At 43.8% G+C, this 22064-nt stretch overlaps 1 protein-coding gene across 10 annotated transcripts in view; it reads left to right on the top strand.

Moving 5' to 3' along the window:
- Positions 1-22064, top strand: part of SULF2 (sulfatase 2) — an 87323-nt gene that overhangs the window by 38176 nt on the left and 27083 nt on the right. For 4 of the 10 annotated variants that reach the window (XM_073682651.1, XM_073682650.1, XM_073682649.1 and 1 more), the window contains one exon: positions 6299-6334. The exons of 2 other annotated variants lie outside the window; for them this stretch is intronic. In XM_073682651.1, the coding sequence (XP_073538752.1) occupies positions 6327-6334 (8 nt within the window). In that variant the 5' untranslated portion in view covers positions 6299-6326. Of the gene's footprint in view, positions 1-6298; positions 6335-15275; positions 15546-16686; positions 16769-22064 lie in introns of those variants that run through there. 4 more of the 10 variants (XM_073682653.1, XM_073682648.1, XM_073682647.1 and 1 more) reach the window with 4 other exon arrangements.

Raw genomic sequence — 22064 nt, forward strand, 5'->3', positions numbered from 1 at the left:
GCTAATACAAAGCTTTGGAGTCTCTTGTTACATCCAGATATCACATCATATAAAAAGAAGTAATACGGAGTATCAAGACAGACATATTTATCACTGTTCTCATCCTGAGCCACCTGATTCATGAGCAGAATGTCAGTGCAGGGACATTAAAACAAGCACAGAGAAAATAATTTTCAGTATCTGCTAATTTTTATATATATCAATTCTCTTATTCTGTATATATACACTGCACAGTACCACTTCTCCTGTTCTGTATACTGGGTGTAATTCTCAGAATCTGTAATATCCTGTATATACCTACTGCACAGTACCACTTCTCCTGTCCTGTATATATACACTGCACAATACCACTTCTCCTGTCCTGTATATATACAACCCCTGGCAAAAATTATGGAATCACCGGGCTCGGAGGATGTTCATTCAGTTGTTTAATGTTGTTTAATGTTGTTGAAAAAAAGCAGATCACAGACATGGCACAAAACTAAAGTCATTTCAAATGGAAACTTTAGGGCTTTAAGAAACACTAAAAGAAATCAAGATTAAAAATGTGGTACTCAGTAAGGGTAATTTTTTTCAGACCAAGCAGAGGGAAAAAATTATGGAATCACTCAATTCTGAGGAAAAAAATATGGAAGCATGAAAAACAAACACACAAAAGAACACTCCAATACATCACTAGTATTTTGTTGCACCACCTCTGGCTTTAATAACCGCTTGCAGTCTCTGAGGCATGGACTTAATGAGTGACAAACAGTACTCTTCATCAATCTGGCTCCAACTTTCTCTGCTTGCTGTTGCCAGATCAGCTTTGCAGGTTGGAGCCTTGTCATGGACCATTTTCTTCAACTTCCACCAAAGATTTTCAATTGGATTGAGATCTGGACTATTTGCAGGCGATGACATTGACCTTATGTGTCTTCTTTCAAGGAATGTTTTCACAGTTTTTGCTCTATGGCAGAATGCATTATCATCTTGAAAAATGATGTCATCATCCCCAAACATCCTTTCAATTGATGGGATAAGAAAACTGTTCAAAATATCAATGTAAACTTGGGCATTTATTGAAGATATAATGACAGCCATCTCCCCAGTGCCTTTACCTGACATGCAGCCCCATATCATCAATGACTGTGGAAATTTGCATGTTCTCTTCATCCAGTCATCTTTATAAATCTCATTGGAACGACGCCAAACAAAAGTTCCAGCATCATCACCTTGCCCAATGCAGATTCGCGATTCATCACTGAATATGACTTTCATCCAGTCATCCACAGTCCACGATTGCTTTTCCTTAGCCCATTGTAACCTTGTTTTTTTCTGTTTAGGTGTTAATGATGGGTTATGTTTAGCTTTTCTGTATGTAAATCCCATTTCCTTTAGGCGGTTTCTTACAGTTCGGTCACAGACATTGACTCCAGTTTCCTCCCATTCGTTCCTCATTTGTTTTGTTGTGCATTTCCTGTTTTGGAGACATATTGTTTTAAGTTTCCGGTCTTGGCGCTTTGATGTCTTCCTTGGTCTACCAGTATGTTTGCCTTTAACAACCTTCCCATGTTGTTTGTATTTGGTCCAGATTTTAGACACAGCTGACTGTGAACAACCAACATCTTTTACAACATTGCTTGATGATTTACCTTCTTTTAAGAGTTTGATAATCCTCTCCTTTGTTTCAACTGACATCTCTCGTGTTGGAGCCATGATTCCACTCGGTGCAACAGCTCTCCAAGGTGTGATCACTCCTTTTTAGATGCAGACTAACGAGCAGGTCTAATTTGATGCAGGTGTTCGTTTTGGAAATGAAAATTTACAGGATGATCCATAATTTTTTCCTCCGTATTGATTGATTCCCTAATTTTTTCCCTCTGCTTGGTCTGAAAAAAATTACCCTCACTGAGTACCACATTTTTAATCTTGATTTCTTTTAGTGTTTCTTAAAGCCCTAAAGTTGCCATTTGAAATGACTTTAGTTTTGTGCCATGTCTGTGATCTGCTTTTTTTCAACAACATTAAACAACTGAATGAACATCCTCCGAGCCCAGTGATTCCATAATTTTTGCCAGGGGTTGTACACTTCACAGTACCACGTCTCCTGTCCTGTATATATACACTGCGCAGTGCCACTTCTCCTGTATATATACACTGCGCAGTGCCCCTTCTCCTGTCCTGTATATATACAATGCACAAAAAAGCAAGGAACACACCAGACAGGTCAGGGATAAAGTTGTGAAGAAAAGTAAAGCAGTGATAGGTTATAAAAAAAAAAAAAAAAGCTATGAACATCTCACAAGCACTGTCCAATCTATCATCCAAAAATGGAAGGAGTATGGCACAACTGCAAACCCACCAAGACATGGCCGTCCACCTAAACTGACATCCCAAGCAAGGAGAGCACGAATTAGAGAAGCAGCCAGGAGACCCATGGTCACTTTGGAGGAGCTGCAGAGATCTACAATTCAGATGGGAGAATCTGTTCACAGGACAACTATTAGTCATATACTACACAAATCTGGCCTTTATGGAAGAGTGGCAAGAAGAAAGCCATTTTGAAAGCAAGCCATAAGAAGTCCCATTTACAGTTTGCAAAAAGCCATGTAGGGAACACAGCGCACAGTAGAACTTTTTGGCCTAAATTGTTATTTATTATTATTATAGCGCCATTTATTCCATGGCGCTTTATATGTGAAATGCAATACGCTATGTGTGGCAGAAAAGGAACACCCTGAAAACACCTTCCCCACCGTCAAACGGGGTGGCAGGATCATGCTGTGGGGAGGCTTTTCTTCAGCAGGGACAGGGAAGCTGGTCAGAGTTGAATAGAAGATGGATGGAGCTAAATACAGAGCAATCCTGGAGGAAAACTTGTTAGAGGCTGCAAAAGACTTGACTGGGGCATAGGTTCACCTTCCAGCAGGACAACGACCCTAAAAATATGTCTGGAGCTTCAATGGATGATTTCGATTAAAGCATATGCGAATTGCCTCTTCAGAGAAAAAAAAGAGGACTGGTACTCTATAGCGCCACCTATTGGAAGCAGCAATCCTACTAGTCACAATCAACCCTTTAACGAGTCGTGCAATATGACTTAGGATAAAAGCCAAATCAGAATCTCAATTTGCAGACACGGTGTTTCGGGCTGTTGGCCCTCATCAGTGCAAAGTATGAGAACTGATTTGACTAGGTGAGAGGCTCTGGACTGAGGTCTAAGAGGTAAACCATACTCATGTGTGTAAATGGCCCAAGTCACAGTCCAGACCTAAATCCCATTGAGAATCTGTGGCAAAACTTAAAAACTGCTGTTCACAGACGCCTCCATCCAATCTCACTGAGCTAGAGCCATTTTGCAAAGAAGAATGGGCAAAAATTTCAGCTTCACGATGTGCAAAGCTGGTAGAGACAGACCACAAAAGACTTGAAGCAGTAATTGCAGTGAAAGGTGGTCCTACAAAGTATTAAATTTTCAGATCTATATTTTTAAAATAATTAGAAAACCATGTGTCATTTCCCTTACCATTCACAAATACTTGCCACTTTGTGCTGATATATCACAAAAACCCCAATGAAATACATTTAAGTTTGTGGGTGTAACATTAAAAAAATGTTGAAAAGTTCACTGGGTATGAATACTTTCCAAGGCACTGTATATGCCCCGTATCTACTCTTATTCTATAGTTATCAATTTTACCTTTTATCCACAGTCCTCATTCACAGGTTCTCATCGCTCTTTTTGGTGGAGTGCATTGGATGCACAGTACTGAAGACAATCTTAATGATATAGAACCTCCTCACTGTATCTGCAGACATACTAAGGATGTTTCATCCCCCTGCTTCCACTATCTCCAAGCAGGTTTCTGAATAAGTGTCAGTCTTCACTGCACTTCTTGCATTCTGTTCATTATTGGAAAAACACAGACTACATATGGGGTTTGGGGTCGTTGTTACTGCCTGTTTTACTGCACAGTAGAGAGGTGTAAGTTAGGGGACTCTTCTGTCTCCTTTTCTAGGTCCACAGCCCTGCATCTATTGTGTTGTAATACAAGCACTCTGGTATGTGAGGAATGCAGAAGACTCACGTAATATGGTGTTAAACATTTGTGTGGGATTTCCTTGGAGCAGGAGTCATTGTGCAGAAGGAATGGGTGCGGTGTGGGAGCTGTCAGCTCTAATACCCACTAATTACAGCTCTGGAGCGGGCACACTGCTGAGGCGACTTGGCAGCGGGGAGAGTACAGGTGTTACTGCCACTCTATAGACGTATTTACAGGCTTACACCTGTGTGTTAATAATGGGGCTGCATGTGGACAATACTTAGGACTTTGCTGCAAATCACGACCTGAGGTGGGGCAGTGCTGAAGCCCCCCAAATACTTTGTGGGCATTCAATACTGAGGGAGAAAAAGTGAAAACCAGGTAACCTGTCATCCACAAGTGATCACAGCGGAGAACGTAAGTGAAAAACCTTAAACCTGTAATGAATAAAATCTTTTGTCCTCTATTATCAGCTTTGTGAAGTATTAACTACCTCTAGCTGCTGCTTGCTGTTACCAGCTATTTGAAGCAAACGGTAGGATGGATGAGTAATAGCTAATCATCCCTTTATCAGCGATTTCACACTGAGGCCGACTGTAGTGTTTCCTGCTCTTCACTCCTTATTACTTTGTCAAGTATCTCCATTGCTGAGTACCTCCCAAGCCATTTACAACTGTTTGCGTGACTGTTATTTGCTGTCCTAAACTGCTCCCACACTGTTATCAGATCTAGACTGTGAGGACTACTAGCCTGTCTTCATGATGAGCTTTGGCAGATCTGTCATGTCATACACGTGATGGTTAGTGGAGAATCGCTATAGATTTATTACTTATAGCTAGGATCCTCGGGGTTGGGGTCAGCTCACACTCAGGGGAGGAGTTTCACAGGCAAGTGAGCATTTCTGTTATTTATAGCCAGGATCTTTAGAGGTGTGATCAGCTGATCTTTAGAGGTTTACAGTAGGAGTTACCCACGCAGAGTGAGCATTTCTGATAATTAAGCTAAGATCTTTGAGGGTGGAATTAGCTGATCCTCAGGGGAGGACTTTCACAGGTGAGTGTTTCTGATATTTATAGTTAATTGTGACATGGATGATAGAAGTATCCTGCGCTGCTGATAAATGACAAGCCACGATTAAATGAAGAATTGTTGGTTTAATGTCAACACATTTCGAAGTCATTTCGACTCCTTATTCAGGACAAACCACAAACAATTGTTTTTATTTGTGGTTTGTCCTGAAGATGGACGTTGACATTAAACCAACAATTCTTCATTTCATTGCGGCTTGTCATTTATCAGCAGCGCAGGATACTTCCATCGCTCATGGCACAATTGGATATATATCCTTTGGAAGCTGCAGCGGCAGTGATTTATACATTTCTAGGTGTTGTCTCACACAACCCCTTAAGCACCCTCTACCCTTTTGTTTTCTCTTTAAGACCCTATTTTGGTTTTGCCTTTTTTATTTAACCTGATATTTAGATTTGGCATATTTGGGGTGGAATCTGTTGATCTTCAGGGGAGGAGTTTTAGAGGCGAGTGTGGATTTCTGATGTTTATGACTAGAATCCTTGGTTGGGGATCATCTGATTTTCAGAGAAGGAGTTACACAGGCAGAGTGAGGATTTCTGATATCTATAGCTAGGGTCTTTGGGGGTGGGGCCATCTAATCTTCAGAAGGAATTTTACAGAGTGTTTCTGATATCTATAGCTAGGATCTTCGAAGGTGGGATCAGCTGATCTTCAGGGGAGGAGTTTCACAGAGGATTTCTGATAACTATAGCTCGGATCCTTGGGTAAAGATCATCTAATCTTCAAGGAAGAAATTATACATGCAGAGTGAGGGTTTCTGATATTCATTGCTTGGATCTTTGGGGTGAGATCAGCTAATCTTCAGGGGAGGAGTTTCACAGACGATTTCTGCTATCTATTGCTAGGATCTTCGAAGGTGGGAATAGCTGATCTTCAGGGGAGGAGTTTCACAGTCAAGTGAGGATTTCTGATATCTATAGCTCGGATCCTGGGGTTGGAATCATCTGATCTCCAGGGAAGGAATTACATAGGCAGAATGAGGATATCTGATATTCATAGGTAGGATCTTTGGGGGTGGGGTCAGCTAATCTTCAGGGGAGGAGTTTTACAGACAGAGTGAGGACTTCTTATAGTATGTTTATAGCTAGGATCTTCAGTGGTGGGGTCGGATGACCCTCAAGGGAGGAGTTTCTCAGGCAGTGTTAGAATTTATTTGTAATGTTTTCCTTCTCTTTGTACAGGAGTCGCTGAGGATTAGAAGAATCGTATATGACAAGGTAACGCATCCACTGTTCCAGATATTACAACTTACATATAGATGAACATGAATGCCTGATACGAGAGAGCGAGATGTCTCTGCCTTATACCCAACACCATAAACATACAAATCTTGCTTCTATATTGAGATGACTAACGTGTTAGCAAGCATCTGGTCTAAATTCCATCACTCCACTCCTTATGTAATGCAGCATTATTTATTATTGTACTGTGTTCGGATGCTTCAATCAGCTTACAATCGGGCATAATGTAGGGGTGTCAATGTTGGATACAGTTCCCCGTCCACAGCTTTGCAGTCTACAACACTCCTGCAGCATTTTCCATAACAAGCTGGGATCTCGCATGCCAAAGCATGAACGCCAACCTATCTGGCAGAGACGGAAGACGAGCTGGCAGAAGCCTCTGCAGGTGGTGCCAGGCTGGTCTCTGCCTTCCTGGATGCTAATTTTCCCTGCTGTTTGTAGATTTACACTTTCCCTCATTATCGATATGTAATGTTGTAATTGTTCAAATATCTGTCAGACGGAAAACAGTCTGGGAGGGGGGCACAAACTTTTATAAGAGACGTGTCTCAGGGCCGGTGTAATTGATCTCACCCACTACACCCAGATTTTCAGCTCAAATTGGCGCTTTGCTGTAGATTGCGATCCTATGTACAATGAGCGACGCTATTTATATGAGGGGATAAGCAGCGACCACACTATTGACCACAATGTATTGATCTGCCTGGTTTTCCAATGTGGGGATGATCAGTGTTCTCCCAGCGCTGACCTAGTGCCGGAGATTGGGTTTCGGCGATCATCCTTATTCCAGCTTTTGTTGAATTCCTATAAAACGTGATTGTTTTTCGTGGAGGCAGCGTGTCCCCGGCTCTTATCTTGATTGCGGAGTGAATTGTGACATTCTTTCTGTGGGCGAAACGGAGACATAAACACAACTAATAGACAATTTGCCCTCAGCGTGGATCCGGTTACATGCAGACATCTCAATGGAAAGCCGCAGCCTCTCTAAGTTTCATATCACAGTTTTGTGCTGCAGCTGTAGAGCACAGGCCATGAGATGCCATTGCATGCATGTTTATTGCAAAATGTTCCTGGACTTTTGGAGATGTCCAGGTTATGGGGGACATGGTGGTGGGCTGATGGTGTAGATCAATTATCTGCAACCTGTAGATCTCCTACAGCTGAGAAATCACAATTCACAGCATGCCCAGACAGCCACAGACATCATTCTACTTCGTCAAGGCCTTGATGGTTCTAGGGACCCGGGCATCTTTGAGGTCCGTCCAAGTATTTGAGATGAATAAAAACCTTCAATGCATTTGAGCTCCAGCCAGATGTCTCGCACATGGAGCCAATGTTCTCGTCACATACCGCAATGTGCTGCTTATCTCCATGTGATGACCATGCTATGAGCATGAATAAAATATAGCGATCATGCTATTATAGAATTTTGGATAACTAGAGGAGGAAGACATGTGAAGACTCAAACTTCAAGGTTAGATTTTAGAAAGGCAGATTTTAAGAGACTCAGAAAGAGAATAGGAGGGATCCAATGGCTGGATGTCCTTAAGGACAAAAATGTCCAGGAAGGATGGGAAATTTTTAAAAATGAGATTCTCAAAGCACAATCGTTAACAATCCCGAAAAGTAGGAAGAATGGGAAGCATTTAAGTAAACCAGGATGGATGAACACAGAACTTAAACACATGCTAAAAAGAAAGAAAGAAATGTTTATTAAATGGAAAGAGGGAGGCATATCTAAAGAAGATTATAATGCAGTCTGCAGATCCTGCAGGGCACGTATCAGGTTAGCTAAAGCTGACAATGAATTAAGGCTTGCAAGAGATGTCAAAAGCAATAAAAAAGGATTTTGGGGGTATGTCAAAAGTAAAAGAAAAGTCAAAGATGCTATAGGATTTTTACAGGATGAAAATGGAGAAATGGTAAGAGAGGATGTTGAGAAGGCCGAACTTTTTAATTCCTATTTTGCATCTGTTTTCTCTCAGAAAATGTAACATCAACTGATCTTCACTGTCCTTTTAAAGGAATAGAGGAATCCAAGATATCTGTAAACAGAAAGATTGTGAGGGAATATTTAGCTAACATAAATGAGTTCAAGTCTCCAGGTCCAGATGAATTACACCCCAGAGTACTGAAGGAGATCGTAGAAGAAATTTTAGAACCACTCTCCATAATCTTTGAAAATTCTTGGAGAACAGGAGAAGTCCCAGAAGACTGGAGAAGAGCAAATGTTGTTCCTATCTTCAAAAAGGGGAAGAAGGTGGACCCAGGGAACTATAGGCCGGTGAGTCTGACTTCTATACCAGGAAAGATCTTTGAACAAATTATTAAACAACATGTATGTACGTACATGGATAAGAATGAAGTGATTAACCAGAGTCAGCATGGGTTTGTAACTAACAAGTCATGTCAGACTAGCTTAATTTCCTTCTATGACAGAATCACTGGGTGGATCAGGGAAATGCTGTAGATATAGTATATCTTGACTTCAGCAAAGCATTTGACAAAGTATCTCACACCATCCTTATTGAAAAAATGACCAAGTATGCAATGGACCAGGCAACTGTTAGGTGGATTCATAACTGGCTTAGTGATCGGACTCAAAGGGTGGTTGTAAATGGCTTCACATCCAGCTGGATGAATGTCTCAAGTGGGGTACCACAGGGCTCTGTCCTGGGACCTGTATTGTTCAACATCTTCGTCAATGATTTAGATGAAGGAATTGAGGGTAAACTGATTAAATTTGCTGATGACACAAAGCTAGGAGGGATAGCTAATACTAGAGAAGAGAGAGAGAGGATTCAAAAAGACCTAAATAAACTGGAGCAGTGGGCTGCAACCAACAGAATGTTTTTTAACAGGGAAAAATGCAAAGTACTACATCTGGGCAATAAAAATGAAAAAAGCATATACAGAATGGGAGGAATAGAGCTAAGCAACAGTACATGTGAAAAAGACTTAGGTATACTAATAGATCATAGACTGAACATGAGTCAACAGTGTGATGCAGCAGCAAAAAAGGCAAATACAATTCTGGGATGTATTAACAGAAGCATACAGTCTAGATCACGTGAAGTCATTATCGGTCTTTACTCCTCTTTGGTCAGACCTCATCTGGAATACTGTGTACAGTTTTGGGCACCACATTTTAAAAAAGACATAGACAAACTGGAACAAGTTCAGAGAAGAGCGACCAGAATGGTGACTGGTCTGCAAACCATGTCCTATGAGGAACGGTTGCAGGATTTGGGAATGTTTAGCTTGCGAAAAAGAAGACTGAGAGGAGACTTAATAGCTGTCTACAAATATGTCAAGGGCTGTCACATTGTAGAAGGATCATCTTTATTCTCATTTGCACAAGGAAAGACTAGAAGCAATGGGATGAAACTAAATGGGAGGAGACATAGATTAGATATTAGAAAAAACTTTTTGACAGTTAGGGTGATTAATGAGTGGAACAGGCTGCCACGAGAGGTGGTGAGTTCTCCTTCAATGGACGTCTTCAAACAGAGGCTGGACAGACATCTGTCTGAGATCATTTAGTGAATCCTGCTTTGAGCAGGGGGTTGGACCAGATGACCCAGGAGGTCCCTTCCAACTCTACCATTCTATGATTCTATGATTCTATGACGATCATAGACCTGTACTCCAGATGTGTCTCCAGGAAGGTGAGCATTACACTATGTCCACATTTTGTTTATCTCCACGTTGGAGGTACGGTATATATCTAGGATATTCCCCATTGTGTGTCCATAGGCCCCCATGAACCTAGCATAAGGCATTTTGTATACACTGGGCCAGTATGTGTCAACACATAAGAAAGAGTATCATACTGTGCATTGCTAAAGAGAGGGATACAGTAAGCAAACATTTGCCACATGGTAACCCTTCTACATCTTTTTGTTTTTGCAATTGGAGCCTATGGACCTCATATTGTACTGAATGTCTGTGCCGTACGATACATCACAGTGTTCTGGCAGAGGTATCATTTGTGTTCTGTAGGTTTACAACAAGATGCCAACAGAGCAATTGTGGTCCAGGGTACAAGTAATTTTGGAGATGTTGCCTATGCTTCACCATTCCTGACATCTGTACTCAAGGCGATGAAGGTCAGCTACTCTTCCTGTCTAGACACTGGGAGATGAGGGTCACTAGGTTGTGAAGTCTACTCAAGGGAATAAGCGTCACTCAGTCTTGATGTCTATACTCCAGAAGATGGCGGTCACCAGGTGTTGATGTCTGTACTTCAGTAGATGAGTCACTGGTTCTTTCTGTCTACTCCATGGGATGAGGGTTACTTGGTCTTGATGTCTATAGTCTTGGCCAGAATGTTTGAAGACTGACACAAATTTTGGTTTTCACAAAGTTTTCTCTCTAATAGTCAGATGTTTCTACGGTTACTGAAGTACAATTATCAGCATTTCTTATGTTTTTACACTTTTGACAAATACATCAAGTTTATGTAAAGACTCAATATTTACAGTGTTGTCTCTTATTTTCGAAGACTTCTGCCCTTGGTCCTGGCAGCTTCTGGGCCACATCCTGATTGATGATTCATTCGTGTCTCATCAATGCTTGGCGTTTATTATAATTTCTGTGTTTGTTTGTCGTTCTGCTTTTTGAGAATTCTCAATGGGATAGAAATCTGGGGACTTTCCTGGCCATTGACCCCAAAATTTCAATGTTTTGTTCTGCGAATCACTTAGTTATCACTTTTCCTTGTGATATGGTCTCCATCTGCTGAAAAAAAGCATAGTTCATCATCACATTGCTCCTGGATTGTAGGGAGAAGTTCCTCTTGGAGGAGATTTAGATCCCATTCTTTATTTATGGTTGTGTTCTTAGGCAAAATTGTGAGTGAGCCCCCTCCATGGATGAAAGGAAACCCCACACATGAATGGTCTTTTACCATTGGCATGATCTTGGTAGTGCCCACCATTTCTTCTCCAGACTATCATTCTTCCCGATGTCCCAAACAGTGTGAAGGGGCTTCATCAGAGAAACTAACTTTACCTCAGTCCTCTGCAGTCCAATCCCTATACGTCCTGCAGACTATCAGTCTGTCCTTGATGTTTTTCTTTGAGAGAAGCAGCTTCTTTGCTGCCCTTCTTGACCACAGGTCAGCCTCCGAAAACCTTTGCTTTGCTTCACTGTGCATGCAAATTCACTGACCCATGCCTGCTGGGTTCATGTATGGGGTTGCTCCAGGACATGGGGGTCACTCTGTATGGATATCTAAACTCGAGGAGATGAAGTTCACCTGGTCTCAATGTTTGTACACCAGGAGATGAGGGTCATCCAGTCTTTAGGAGATTAATGTTGTAGATTTGAACTCAGTGATTTGGGCAACATTTTCTTATCACTTTGCAGGTTTAATTTTTTCTTCTAGAATTTGCTAGAATTTTACACTTGTCTCTAGGGATTCTCCAGAAATAATCATATTACTGCCTCTGCCTGGTCTACTCATCCTGGATCCAGCCTGCAGGAGCACAACTCTGGGAAATTGAAGGTATAAACAGTTGTTGATCTCTCTCCATGTAGATTATAGAAAATTGAGGATGTGACTCCTATAATAACTTAAAGGGAATCTGTCATCAGGTTTTTGCCACCTAATATGAGAGCAGAATACTGTAGAGACAGAGGTCCTGAATCCAGTGATGTATCCCATAATGACCTGCTTGCTATAGTTTCAATAAAATCACTAGTTTATCAGGAGGAGAAAATCACTAGAGGACTAGTAAACCAGTGTTCATGAGCTCTGTTACGCCGCCCCCACCACTGATTGGCAGTTTTTTGCCTATGCACAGTGCACACGGAGAGGTGCCAATTAGTTGTGGGGACGGGGTTATATGCATCTCAACATTCAGAGAACTGGTAGATCTGCAGCAGAGAAAACAGTGATTTTTTTTTTTTTTTTTTTATTAAAACTGCAGCAAGCAGCCCAGTAAGTGACACAATGCTGGAATCAAGTTCTCTTCCCCTACCTCACACTGCTCTCAGATGGGTTAGCAAAAACCTGGTGCCAGATTCCCTTTAAGATACTTTCCATGGCAGTGAGGACCCTAGTCATTCTGGATATCATTTACACTAGTCTTTTTATATTCATGTGTTTAATGAAGGATTGGAGTTTCTTGGTGAGAAGAAGTTGAAAGTTGCAATGACATGCCGAAAATAAGGTACTAATTATATACACTGCTCAAAAAAATAAAGGGAACACTCAGATAACACATCTTAGATCTGAATGAATGAAATATTCTCATTGAATACTTTGTTCTGTACAAAGTTGAATGTGCTGACAACAAAATCACACAAAAATCATCAATGGAAATCAAATTTATTAACCAATGGAGGCCTAAATTAAAGTGGAAAAACACACTACAGGCTGATCCAACTTTGATGTAATGTCATTAAAACAAGTCAAAATGAGGCTCAGTATTGTGTGTGGCCTCCACGTGCCTGTATGACCTCCCTACAACGCCTGGGCATGCTCCTGATGAGGTTGCGGATGGTCTCCTGTGGGATCTCCTCCCAGGCCTGGACTAAAGCATCCGCCAACTCCTGGACAGTCTGTGGTGCAACGTGACGTTGGTGGATGGAGCGAGACATGATGTCCCAGATGTGCTCAATCGGATTCAGGTCTGGGGAACGGGCGGGCCAGTCCATAGCTTCAATGCCTTCATCTTGCAGGAACCGCTGACACACTCCAGCCACATGAGGTCTGGCATTGTCCTGCATTAGGAGGAACCCAGGGCCAACCGCACCAGCATATGGTCTCACAAGGGGTCTGAGGATCTCATCTCGGTACCTAATGGCAGTCAGGCTACCTCTGGCGAGCACATGGAGGGCTGTGCGGCCCTCCAAAGAAATGCCACCCCACACCATTACTGACCCACTGCCAAACCGGTCATGCTGAAGGATGTTGCAGGTAGCAGATCGCTCTCCACGGCATCTCCAGACTCTGTCACGTTTGTCTCATGTGCTCAGTGTGAACCTGCTTTCATCTGTGAAGAGCACAGGGCGTCAGTGGCGACTTTGCCAATTCTGGTGTTCTGTGAGAAATGCCAAGCGTCCTGCACGATGTTGGGCTGTGAGCACAACCCCCATCTGTGGACGTCGGGCCCTCATACCACCCTCATGGAGTCGGTTTCTAACCATTTGTGCAGACACATGCACATTTGTGGCCTGCTGGAGGTCATTTTGCAGGGCTCTGGCAGTGCTCCTCCTGTTCCTCCTTGCACAAAGGTGGAGGTAGCGGTCCTGCTGCTGGATTGTTGCCCTCCTACGGCCCCCTCCACGTCTCCTAGTGTACTGGCCTGTCTCCTGGTAGCGCCTCCAGCCTCTGGACACTACGCTGACAGACACAGCAAACCTTCTTGCCACAGCTCGCATCGATGTGCCATCCTGGATGAGCTGCACTACCTGAGCAACTTCTGTGGGTTGTAGAGTCCGTCTCATGCTACCACGAGTGTGAAAGCACAACCAACATTCAAAAGTGACCAAAACATCAGCCAGAAAGCATTAGTACTGAGATGTGGTCTGTGGTCCCCACCTGCAGAACCACTCCTTTATTGAGGGTGTCTTGATAATTGCCAATAATTTCCATCTATTGTCTATTCCATTTGCACAACAGCATGTGAAATTGATTGTCAATCAGTGTTGCTTCCTAAGTGGACGGTTTGATTTACTTGGAGTTATATTCTGTTATTTAAGTGTTTCCTTTATTTTTTTCGAGCAGTGTATATGTATATACACAATGGACGCCCCGTGATTTTCTAACATTGTGTCTGGTCATTAATAGCAGTTATCACCTCTGGCAACCAGAATGATACTTTGTAACAAACTGAAACAATGTGAAATCTAGTTGCTATGGGAAACAGTTGATTACTCCGGATAACCGGAGAACCTCATTTGCTTCTTCTTACTCTTGCATTATTTGTATACATGGTATTTGGCTGTCCTGGCACAGCGCCAGCTCTGCTCTCAGATTGGTTTGTGCCGACAGATTTGTAGATGATTGGGCCATGGGATGTATAAGCGGATCCACCCAGCTTCCTATGTTTGTGTGCGATGTTTTGGAAACGACAAAATAAATCTATACCAAACTTTAATGCGCAGCATGTAAAGCACACTGTCTCTGCCAACATTACTTCTATAGGGGCTGTAAACACATTTCCAATGGTGGGTGATTTCTGTACTTGGAGCCCCCACCGATGGAGTTTTTTTATTTTATTTTTTTTTGTACGTGGAGCACCCACCGGTGTGGTGATTTTTGTATGGGGAGCCCCCCCCGGTGTGGTGATTTTAGTACGTGGATGGAGCCCTCACCAGTGGGATGATTTTTAAACGTGGAGCCCCCCCTGGTGGGGTCGTTTTGTACGTGGAGCCACCAGTGGTGGAGTTCTTTTTGTATGTGGAGCCCCCTCTGGTGGGGTCGTTTTTGTACGTGGAGCCCCCACCGGTGGGGTGATTTGTGCCAGCTGTCTCTGAGAGATCAATTAGTCGTCCTGTCATCTGTGTTGAGTGGATGGGACAGAGACGGAGTCATTTTCCCTCCATTAACCTGAGTGTTGGCTTTACCCCGGAGAGCGTGCCAGTCGATCTGTTGTCCCCGACGTGTCATGTACGCTGCGTTCTGCTAATTGCACAGTCTTCCTCTGGAGCTGTCATCTCTTCCCGGCGCGTCTTCTTTTACATACTCTGCCGGGCACTGACATTGAAGCTTCTCCGAAAGAGTTAATGACACTACTGTTCACAATGGAGAATATTTAAAGGGACTCTGCCGTTGTTTTGTATCCTCGCTCCCTCTTTTTCCTCCTCGCCTTGCACACAGGGTCTCGCCGCCACCGCAGCTGTCTGGCAGCTTTGAATGATTTGGCTCAGAAGTTTAAACCTTCCGCTGACTCCCTGAGGAATCCCAGGCGATGACATCACTGGGAGGACCCGGGGCGGTGATGCCTCCCTGCTGCCTCTTCTTCCTCACACTGCTGAAAGGCTTGTGCTGAGACATGGGCTCCTGGACTTGGCCACAGGTTCAATCCACCTCTCCTCCCTCCACAAGTCCAAGAAACCAGATGCCAGCCCCACAGGGTCCAGTCATGTGTCTTATCGGAGCTGCCGTGGATGTGCCAAACTGAAACCTGGGCATCAGCCTTAGACAGAGAACAGACAGAGCATCACCCAGATCCTGGTAAGTCGTCTGTCAGTGGCATCGATCATGGGGTCATATCCAGGGTCACGTGAGATATAACCAAATGCCATGTGACCAGTATGGAGTTTATATCTGGAGGATAATACCTTTTTAGATTTTTCGATTGCTCTTTTATTCCGATGTTGCTATAGATGGAGAATGGTGCAGGTTTTGGATTTACAGGATGTACTAAGCCATCACCCCAGCTCCCATCATTTTCAGATTTCCATTGATGTCCGTCTATTCAGCCTATTGGTTTTCAGACAGGCTGGGACTTTTCGTTGAGCTGAGAAATATCCAAGCTGCGGGAGTTACTTTGGCTATGATGGCATTGGACCATCATCGTTCATGTACCTAAGATTAGGATGTTTTCATATGTACAGATATCTAAACAAAATATGTCCAATCCGACCAAACTTTAGTCTACAAGACCTTTTACACCAGCAGATGAATTGCCCAAATGAGCGCCGATCGACTATGTCGTGTTTTACATGTGGCCGTCAAACTGTATGGAGAAGAACGATTGTTGCTGTGATCACTTGGTCTCAAAAATGTTGCCTAATTTTCATCACTGTTTATATGAGTGGCTGTGCTGGCGACAATTATTTGAGCATGAAGGCATCTTGTGCATATTTACGATCAGTTACTATCATTATCTGCCCCCGTAAAAGGGTCTTCAGTTTTTTTGGGAGTAAATAGACAATTGATCTGATTGAAATCTGTATCGTCTGCTAGAATATTGATCCGAATTGCGTAAAAACAAACAAACCCAAAATTCTGACAATCGCAAGATTGTAGCATGCAAACAGTATCCGGAAGATGACTCTATTATAGGGATTAGAAACCTTCTTCCTCAGAACTGATGAGGAAGATGAGTCTTGGCTCTAATCTAAAAATATATCCGTGGGTGTGAACGGCCAACTCGGACCAATTTCGTCATCTGTAAGATCGGTCTGATTGGAAAGAAATCTATGTGTGGACCCAGCCTAAATCTTTTAAGGAACGCAGATGGAGGAGAATGCAGAGCTCCGGGGGGAGATAAGATCACGCATGTCTGCTTGCATTACATGATCATACTTCTGTTTACACTGAGCAGATCCCCTCGGGGTCCTGATGTTGCTGCTTCACATTTTGTCTCTAGAGACTTTGGAGAGTGTAAACAAACACAGAGGGTTACCCCGAAAACAGAAGACGGAAGTGCAGAAGGAATGGCGACTTATCAGGTGGATGTAGGCTAGGCTCCATCTGCTGTGGTTCCAAGCATGTACCTTGTGGGGTCGGGGTTCTGCCTGTGTTTGGTTAGGTCTGACACCTCTTCTCCTCAGTAGGCAGGATGTATAAATGCTAAAGGTTTTACCTGGAAGGCTTCTCAACACTAACTGCATTCACTTCATACGTCAGTCTTAATTGAAAGTGAGCTGGAATAAATTTCTACTCCTGAGCCACAATCGATTGGATTTGCGCTGTAATTTATGCCACTCTCTGGGTTAAATCATAGTGCACAACCAGACAGCATAAAAGATTCACCATCAATAAGCCCCTCCCACTTGTAAAGAAAAATGAATTATAATGTGTGCAGTGTTTTACACCAGAAACTGACCAGTTCTGCTCAGTATGCACTTTCTGTCTGGCTGCCAATATTTTTAGTATATGTAGTTAAATGTGCAACAGTCATCGGTGCCTGTTGAACAATTATATCAGTGCTGCACAGGCTTGTGTTATCTGCTATATAGTAAGCTGCCTCTCTGTGCCGCACAGGTTTGTATTTTATGCTGCAGTGTAGGCTTTCATCTTATGCAATACCTGCCTCAAGGACTTGTATGATCTGCTGTCAATTGACTGTCTCTCACTTGTTGCACCTTCTTGTATTATGTGCAATTGACTGTCTATTCATGCTGCACAGGGTTGTATTATCTGCTGTACGGTAAGCTTCCCCTCTGAGCTGCACAGGCTTGTATTATGTATCTGCTGTACAGTATTGTGACTCTCTACATCATAGGCTTCTATTATCTGCTCTAAGATAATAAAGGGCTATGCAACGGAGAGGCAGGTTACTAAGCAGATAATAAAAGTCTGTGCAACAGAGAGAGGCATGTTACTGTACAGCAGATGTCTATGCAGCCCCGGGAGACGATCCACTCTACAGCAGATGATACTACCCCATGCAGCATGAAGAGAGAAATTTCAAGTACAGCAGAAAATACAAGAATGTATAGCAAGTAAAAGGCAGATCATGCTAGTCCTTGAAGCATGAAGAGGCAAGTATTGAATAAAAAAAACTACACTGCAGCAAATAATACAAATCTGTGCAGCACAGAGAGGCAATTAAATGTACTGCCGATTAACCTGCCTCTCTGCTGCACAGGCTTGAATTTTCTGCACGGTAAACTGCCTCTGTGCTGCACAGATTTGTATTATATGCTGCAGTGTACGTTTTTTTTATATATACCTGCCTTTTCATACTTCAAGGACATGTATGATCTGCCTCCTATTTGCTATATATTCTTGTATTTTCTGCTGTACTTGAATTTCTCTCTTCATGCTGAACAGTGTAGTATCATCTGCTGTAGAGTAGGACGTCTCTTCGTGCTGCACAGACTTGCATTATCTACTATACAGTAACCTGCTACACAGGCTTGAGTCACTTTCTATACTTTAACCTGCCTCTCTGCTGCACAGACTTGTATCATATGCCGTACAGTAACCTTCCTCCCTTTGTTGCACAGGCTTGTATTATTTGCTATACAGTAACCTGACTCACACCTGCACAGGCTTGTATTATCTGCTCTAGAGTAGCCTACTTCTCTCTGCTACACAGGCTTGTGTCACCTGTTATATAGTAACAAAGAAAATGACGGCACTTCCACTACAAAAACTAGGTGTGAACAGGTGCTTACTAAGAGCAGCTACCTCCATATATAATGAACAAATAAAGTAGCACACTGTAACACTGAGTATATAGATATGAAATATGAAATATGAATAGCATAACTGCTGTAGAAAATAGAAATAAATGAAAAAAAATTTTTAAAAATTTTTTTTAAGCGCATGTAAATATGAAGTATGGAAAATGAATAGCATTACTGCTGTAAATAAATGAGAAATCTTAGCGCATAAATTGGCCAATTCATGTGTACCTGACAGCCGCGGTAAGGCGTTTCTGGCGTTGACTGAGTGAGGATCACCACCGCTGCGACAGACCTCTGAGGCAGATGATAGGGCAGCTTGAGATGGAACGGCTCCCCACAGGTGGAGCAGGCCTCAGGGCAATGAAGAAGAATTGAGGGGCGCTGGGCGTTGTAGTGCAGGGAGGGAAATGGCACCGGCGAAATAAAGGAGCGGAGGCAGCTCAGTGCAGTCATCCAAGATTTACTCACAGTTCTTAGACAGTCCACAGGTGCACTGTACTGGTTCAAACCTCCCGCGTCGCGCTGCGTTCACCGGGCAGGGGTTCAGTCCTTCCTCAGGCAGTTCAGGTGTACCTGGCAGAACCCCACTTTCTTATGTGCCTCTCTAGACCGACTTCACGCTGGGTCTTACTCCCTCCTGCCCTGCGCTTCCCACTGTGAATCCTGTTCGGGCGCTGCTAGGTCCCCCCTGTCCGTCGGAGTTGCTCAGACCTGCTTGACCTTACTTGGATTGAAGTGGGGGTTTGGCTCCTGGCTATAGAAGTCAGAAGCCTCCGGTTTTTCCAGCCGAGGCTTGAAGCTGCACGACTGGGCCAGGGGCCGGTCCCCTTCTTGCGGCCTAGATCCTCCTGACACTTGGCAGGTTCGGGGTGTACGGGTGCCGCCTGCACTCTCCGTACTCTCCTAGGATCCCTTTCACAGAACGGAGCCTACTCTCTGCTCCCCTCCTGGGCCTCAGTCCTGGGCCCTTGTAGTGGAGCAGAGCTCCTACAGAGACTCTGCTCCCAGACTGTTCCTCTGAACTGTCCCTACTCCAACTCTTTACTGTTAAGATGTCTACCTTTTTATATATCTACTGTATGAGTGCTCCCATGAACTACTTCCTCCACCCACACCCACTACTGGTTCCCCCACCCCAGCCAGGGTCAGGGCTCAGCAGGATCACTACATTGCGTCTTGCCCCTCCTGCTGGCCTGGAGCAGTGTAGTGTTGGATGTAGGTGTTGGGGTTCCGTGCAGCACTCCCTGCTTACCTGAGAGAAAGGGAGACACCACACCTCTGGGTGAAGTGCAGTACCTCTGTGGCGACCGAACCCTCAGGGGCGCCACACTTGTATTATCTGCCATATAGTAACCTGCCTCTCTGCTGCACAGGCTTGTATTGTTTACTGATGAATTTACTAAATGATCATTTTTTTTCTTTAAATCCCTGATTGACGATAACATGATTTTAGTCGTTGTTGTGGCCGCACTTCACGGTGGACCACCTATAATTGCTCTCTGGATCTCGGAGTGCCTAGAGTGGAGTGCGTAATTCTCTCACAGCCTCTGCTGGGGCGGAAGATTGCTGGCTGGTAATAGTGGTTCTGGCTTCAGGAGGAGACGCTGATCATGGTCAGAGTATTCCCACTGATCCTAACCCTGATAATATATGACTTGCTGCACCCTGGGGGAGCGCTCCACCCATCATGTCCCATTACTGGCCCCTATGCCCGCAGTAATGGAGATGAATGTCTTATTTGGAGCTATGGGAACTCCCATTATGAGACATAACCTTAATTAATATTAACAGTGGCAGATATCTATTATATCTTCATTATTTCATATAGTTTATTGCCGGGGAGGGATTGCAGCAAAGTCAATCAATCTACTCCTCCTGTGCCCTGAGGATCTCTCTAATGTCTGTCATAAGGATAGACAAATGACAGAATTTTGAATGCAGCTCTGAAGTATAAGACATGTAATTAAGCTAATTTGTGGAGTGAGGTTTTATTGTGCAGTATATGTGGGGTCTCGTCATTCACGCTTTAGTCGCTGTGCACATGAGGTGGACTTGTCCCACGATATGTGTGACCCTTTATGTTTGAGAAGTATTTTCATCAGCGGAAGCCGCGCTCATTAGCTGCAGAATTGAGGACGTTCTCTGGGCTGCGCACTCTTCCTGTTACACAGCCAAAGCTCAATTAGTGTTTCCCCTATTTACACAGTGCACAATCCCAGGATGCACTGCTAGGCGATGATGAACATGACTATACGATGAGTGTGTGTCCTCAGGACCATTGCATTTTTATATAAACCTTATACATCACTGTTATTTAGGGGGCATATGGCACTATTATTGTGGTAAAAAAATGTAATAATTATTATTCAGGCATTTCATAGCTCATTCTGTGGATATTGTAGTGTTATGACTTAGCAACTGCATTATTTGGTCAGTTTATGGTGTTAATTGGGCACTATATGGAGCTATTGTTTGGGCAGTGTTGTATGGAAGTTTTTTTTAAAATATATGGATAGTATTATTTAGACACTATTTGGTGGTGTATAGTGGTAATATTTGGAAACTGTAGTGATATTATTTGGGCTTTGTAGGGTTGTTTTGTCACTGTATGTTTGTGATGTTGGGACTCTTTATCGCTGTGCTGTTTAGGTGCCGTGCGGCTGGAGAGGTTGGGCTCCCTCCAGCTGTAGTGGTTGATCGCCGTGTGGCTGTAGTGGGTGGGCGACCTCCGACTGTAGTGGTTGGGCCCTGTTTGGCTGTAGTGGGTGAGCGCTCTCCAGCTGTTGTTGCTGGGCGATCTCCAGCTGTAGTGGTTGCTCGCCGTAGTGGTTGGGCTCTCTTCGGCTGGAGTGGTTGGGCGCTCTTCGGCTGGAGTGGTTGGGCGCTCTTCGGCTGGAGTGGTTGGGCGCTCTTCGGCTGGAGTGGTTGGGCGCTCTTCGGCTGGAGTGGTTGGGCGCTCTTCGGCTGGAGTGGTTGGGCGCTCTTCGGCTGGAGTGGTTGGGCGCTCTTCGGCTGGAGTGGTTGGGCGCTCTTCGGCTGGAGTGGTTGGGCGCTCTTCGGCTGGAGTGGTTGGGTGCCCCCGGCTTGCATGGTTGGGGGACCTCCAGCTGTAGCGGCTGGGTGCCCTCTAGCTGTACTGGTTAGGAGCTGTATGATGTTACACCATGGTGGTATTATTTTATCAAGGTATGTTGCCATTTTATGCCTTGTATGGCAGTATTATTTATGCACTGTATGAGTCATATTTGGGCGTTGCATTGGACTGTTACATTTGTGATTTATTCTTTATGATGTTTTATTATACTGTAGTTTTATAATTTTCATCCTTCACCTCTGGCTTGATGTTTCTGAGTAATGTTTTGCCCAGAGGCCGCCACAGTCCTTGATTTGGACTGTGTTCATCTTAATCACTGTCACTTTTGTCTAGTTCTGGTTTGAGTTTCTCTGTTTTTGGCTCCCGGGGCGCCTGGGATGAAGGAATTGCGTAAGAGAAGCTTCTGCTCTCAATAATTGCAGCAATCGCAGTCACATGAGCCCTCCTCCCCCGTCTGCTGGGACAACGCCACCAATTTTTTCCACCATTTCAGAGGTGTTGTAGTTGTTTTCCTCC

This window comes from Phyllobates terribilis, unplaced genomic scaffold (assembly GCF_046119375.1).
Source record: "Phyllobates terribilis strain yellow unplaced genomic scaffold, ASM4611937v1 Scaffold_5__5_contigs__length_657084704, whole genome shotgun sequence".
NCBI lineage: Eukaryota > Metazoa > Chordata > Amphibia > Anura > Dendrobatidae > Phyllobates > Phyllobates terribilis.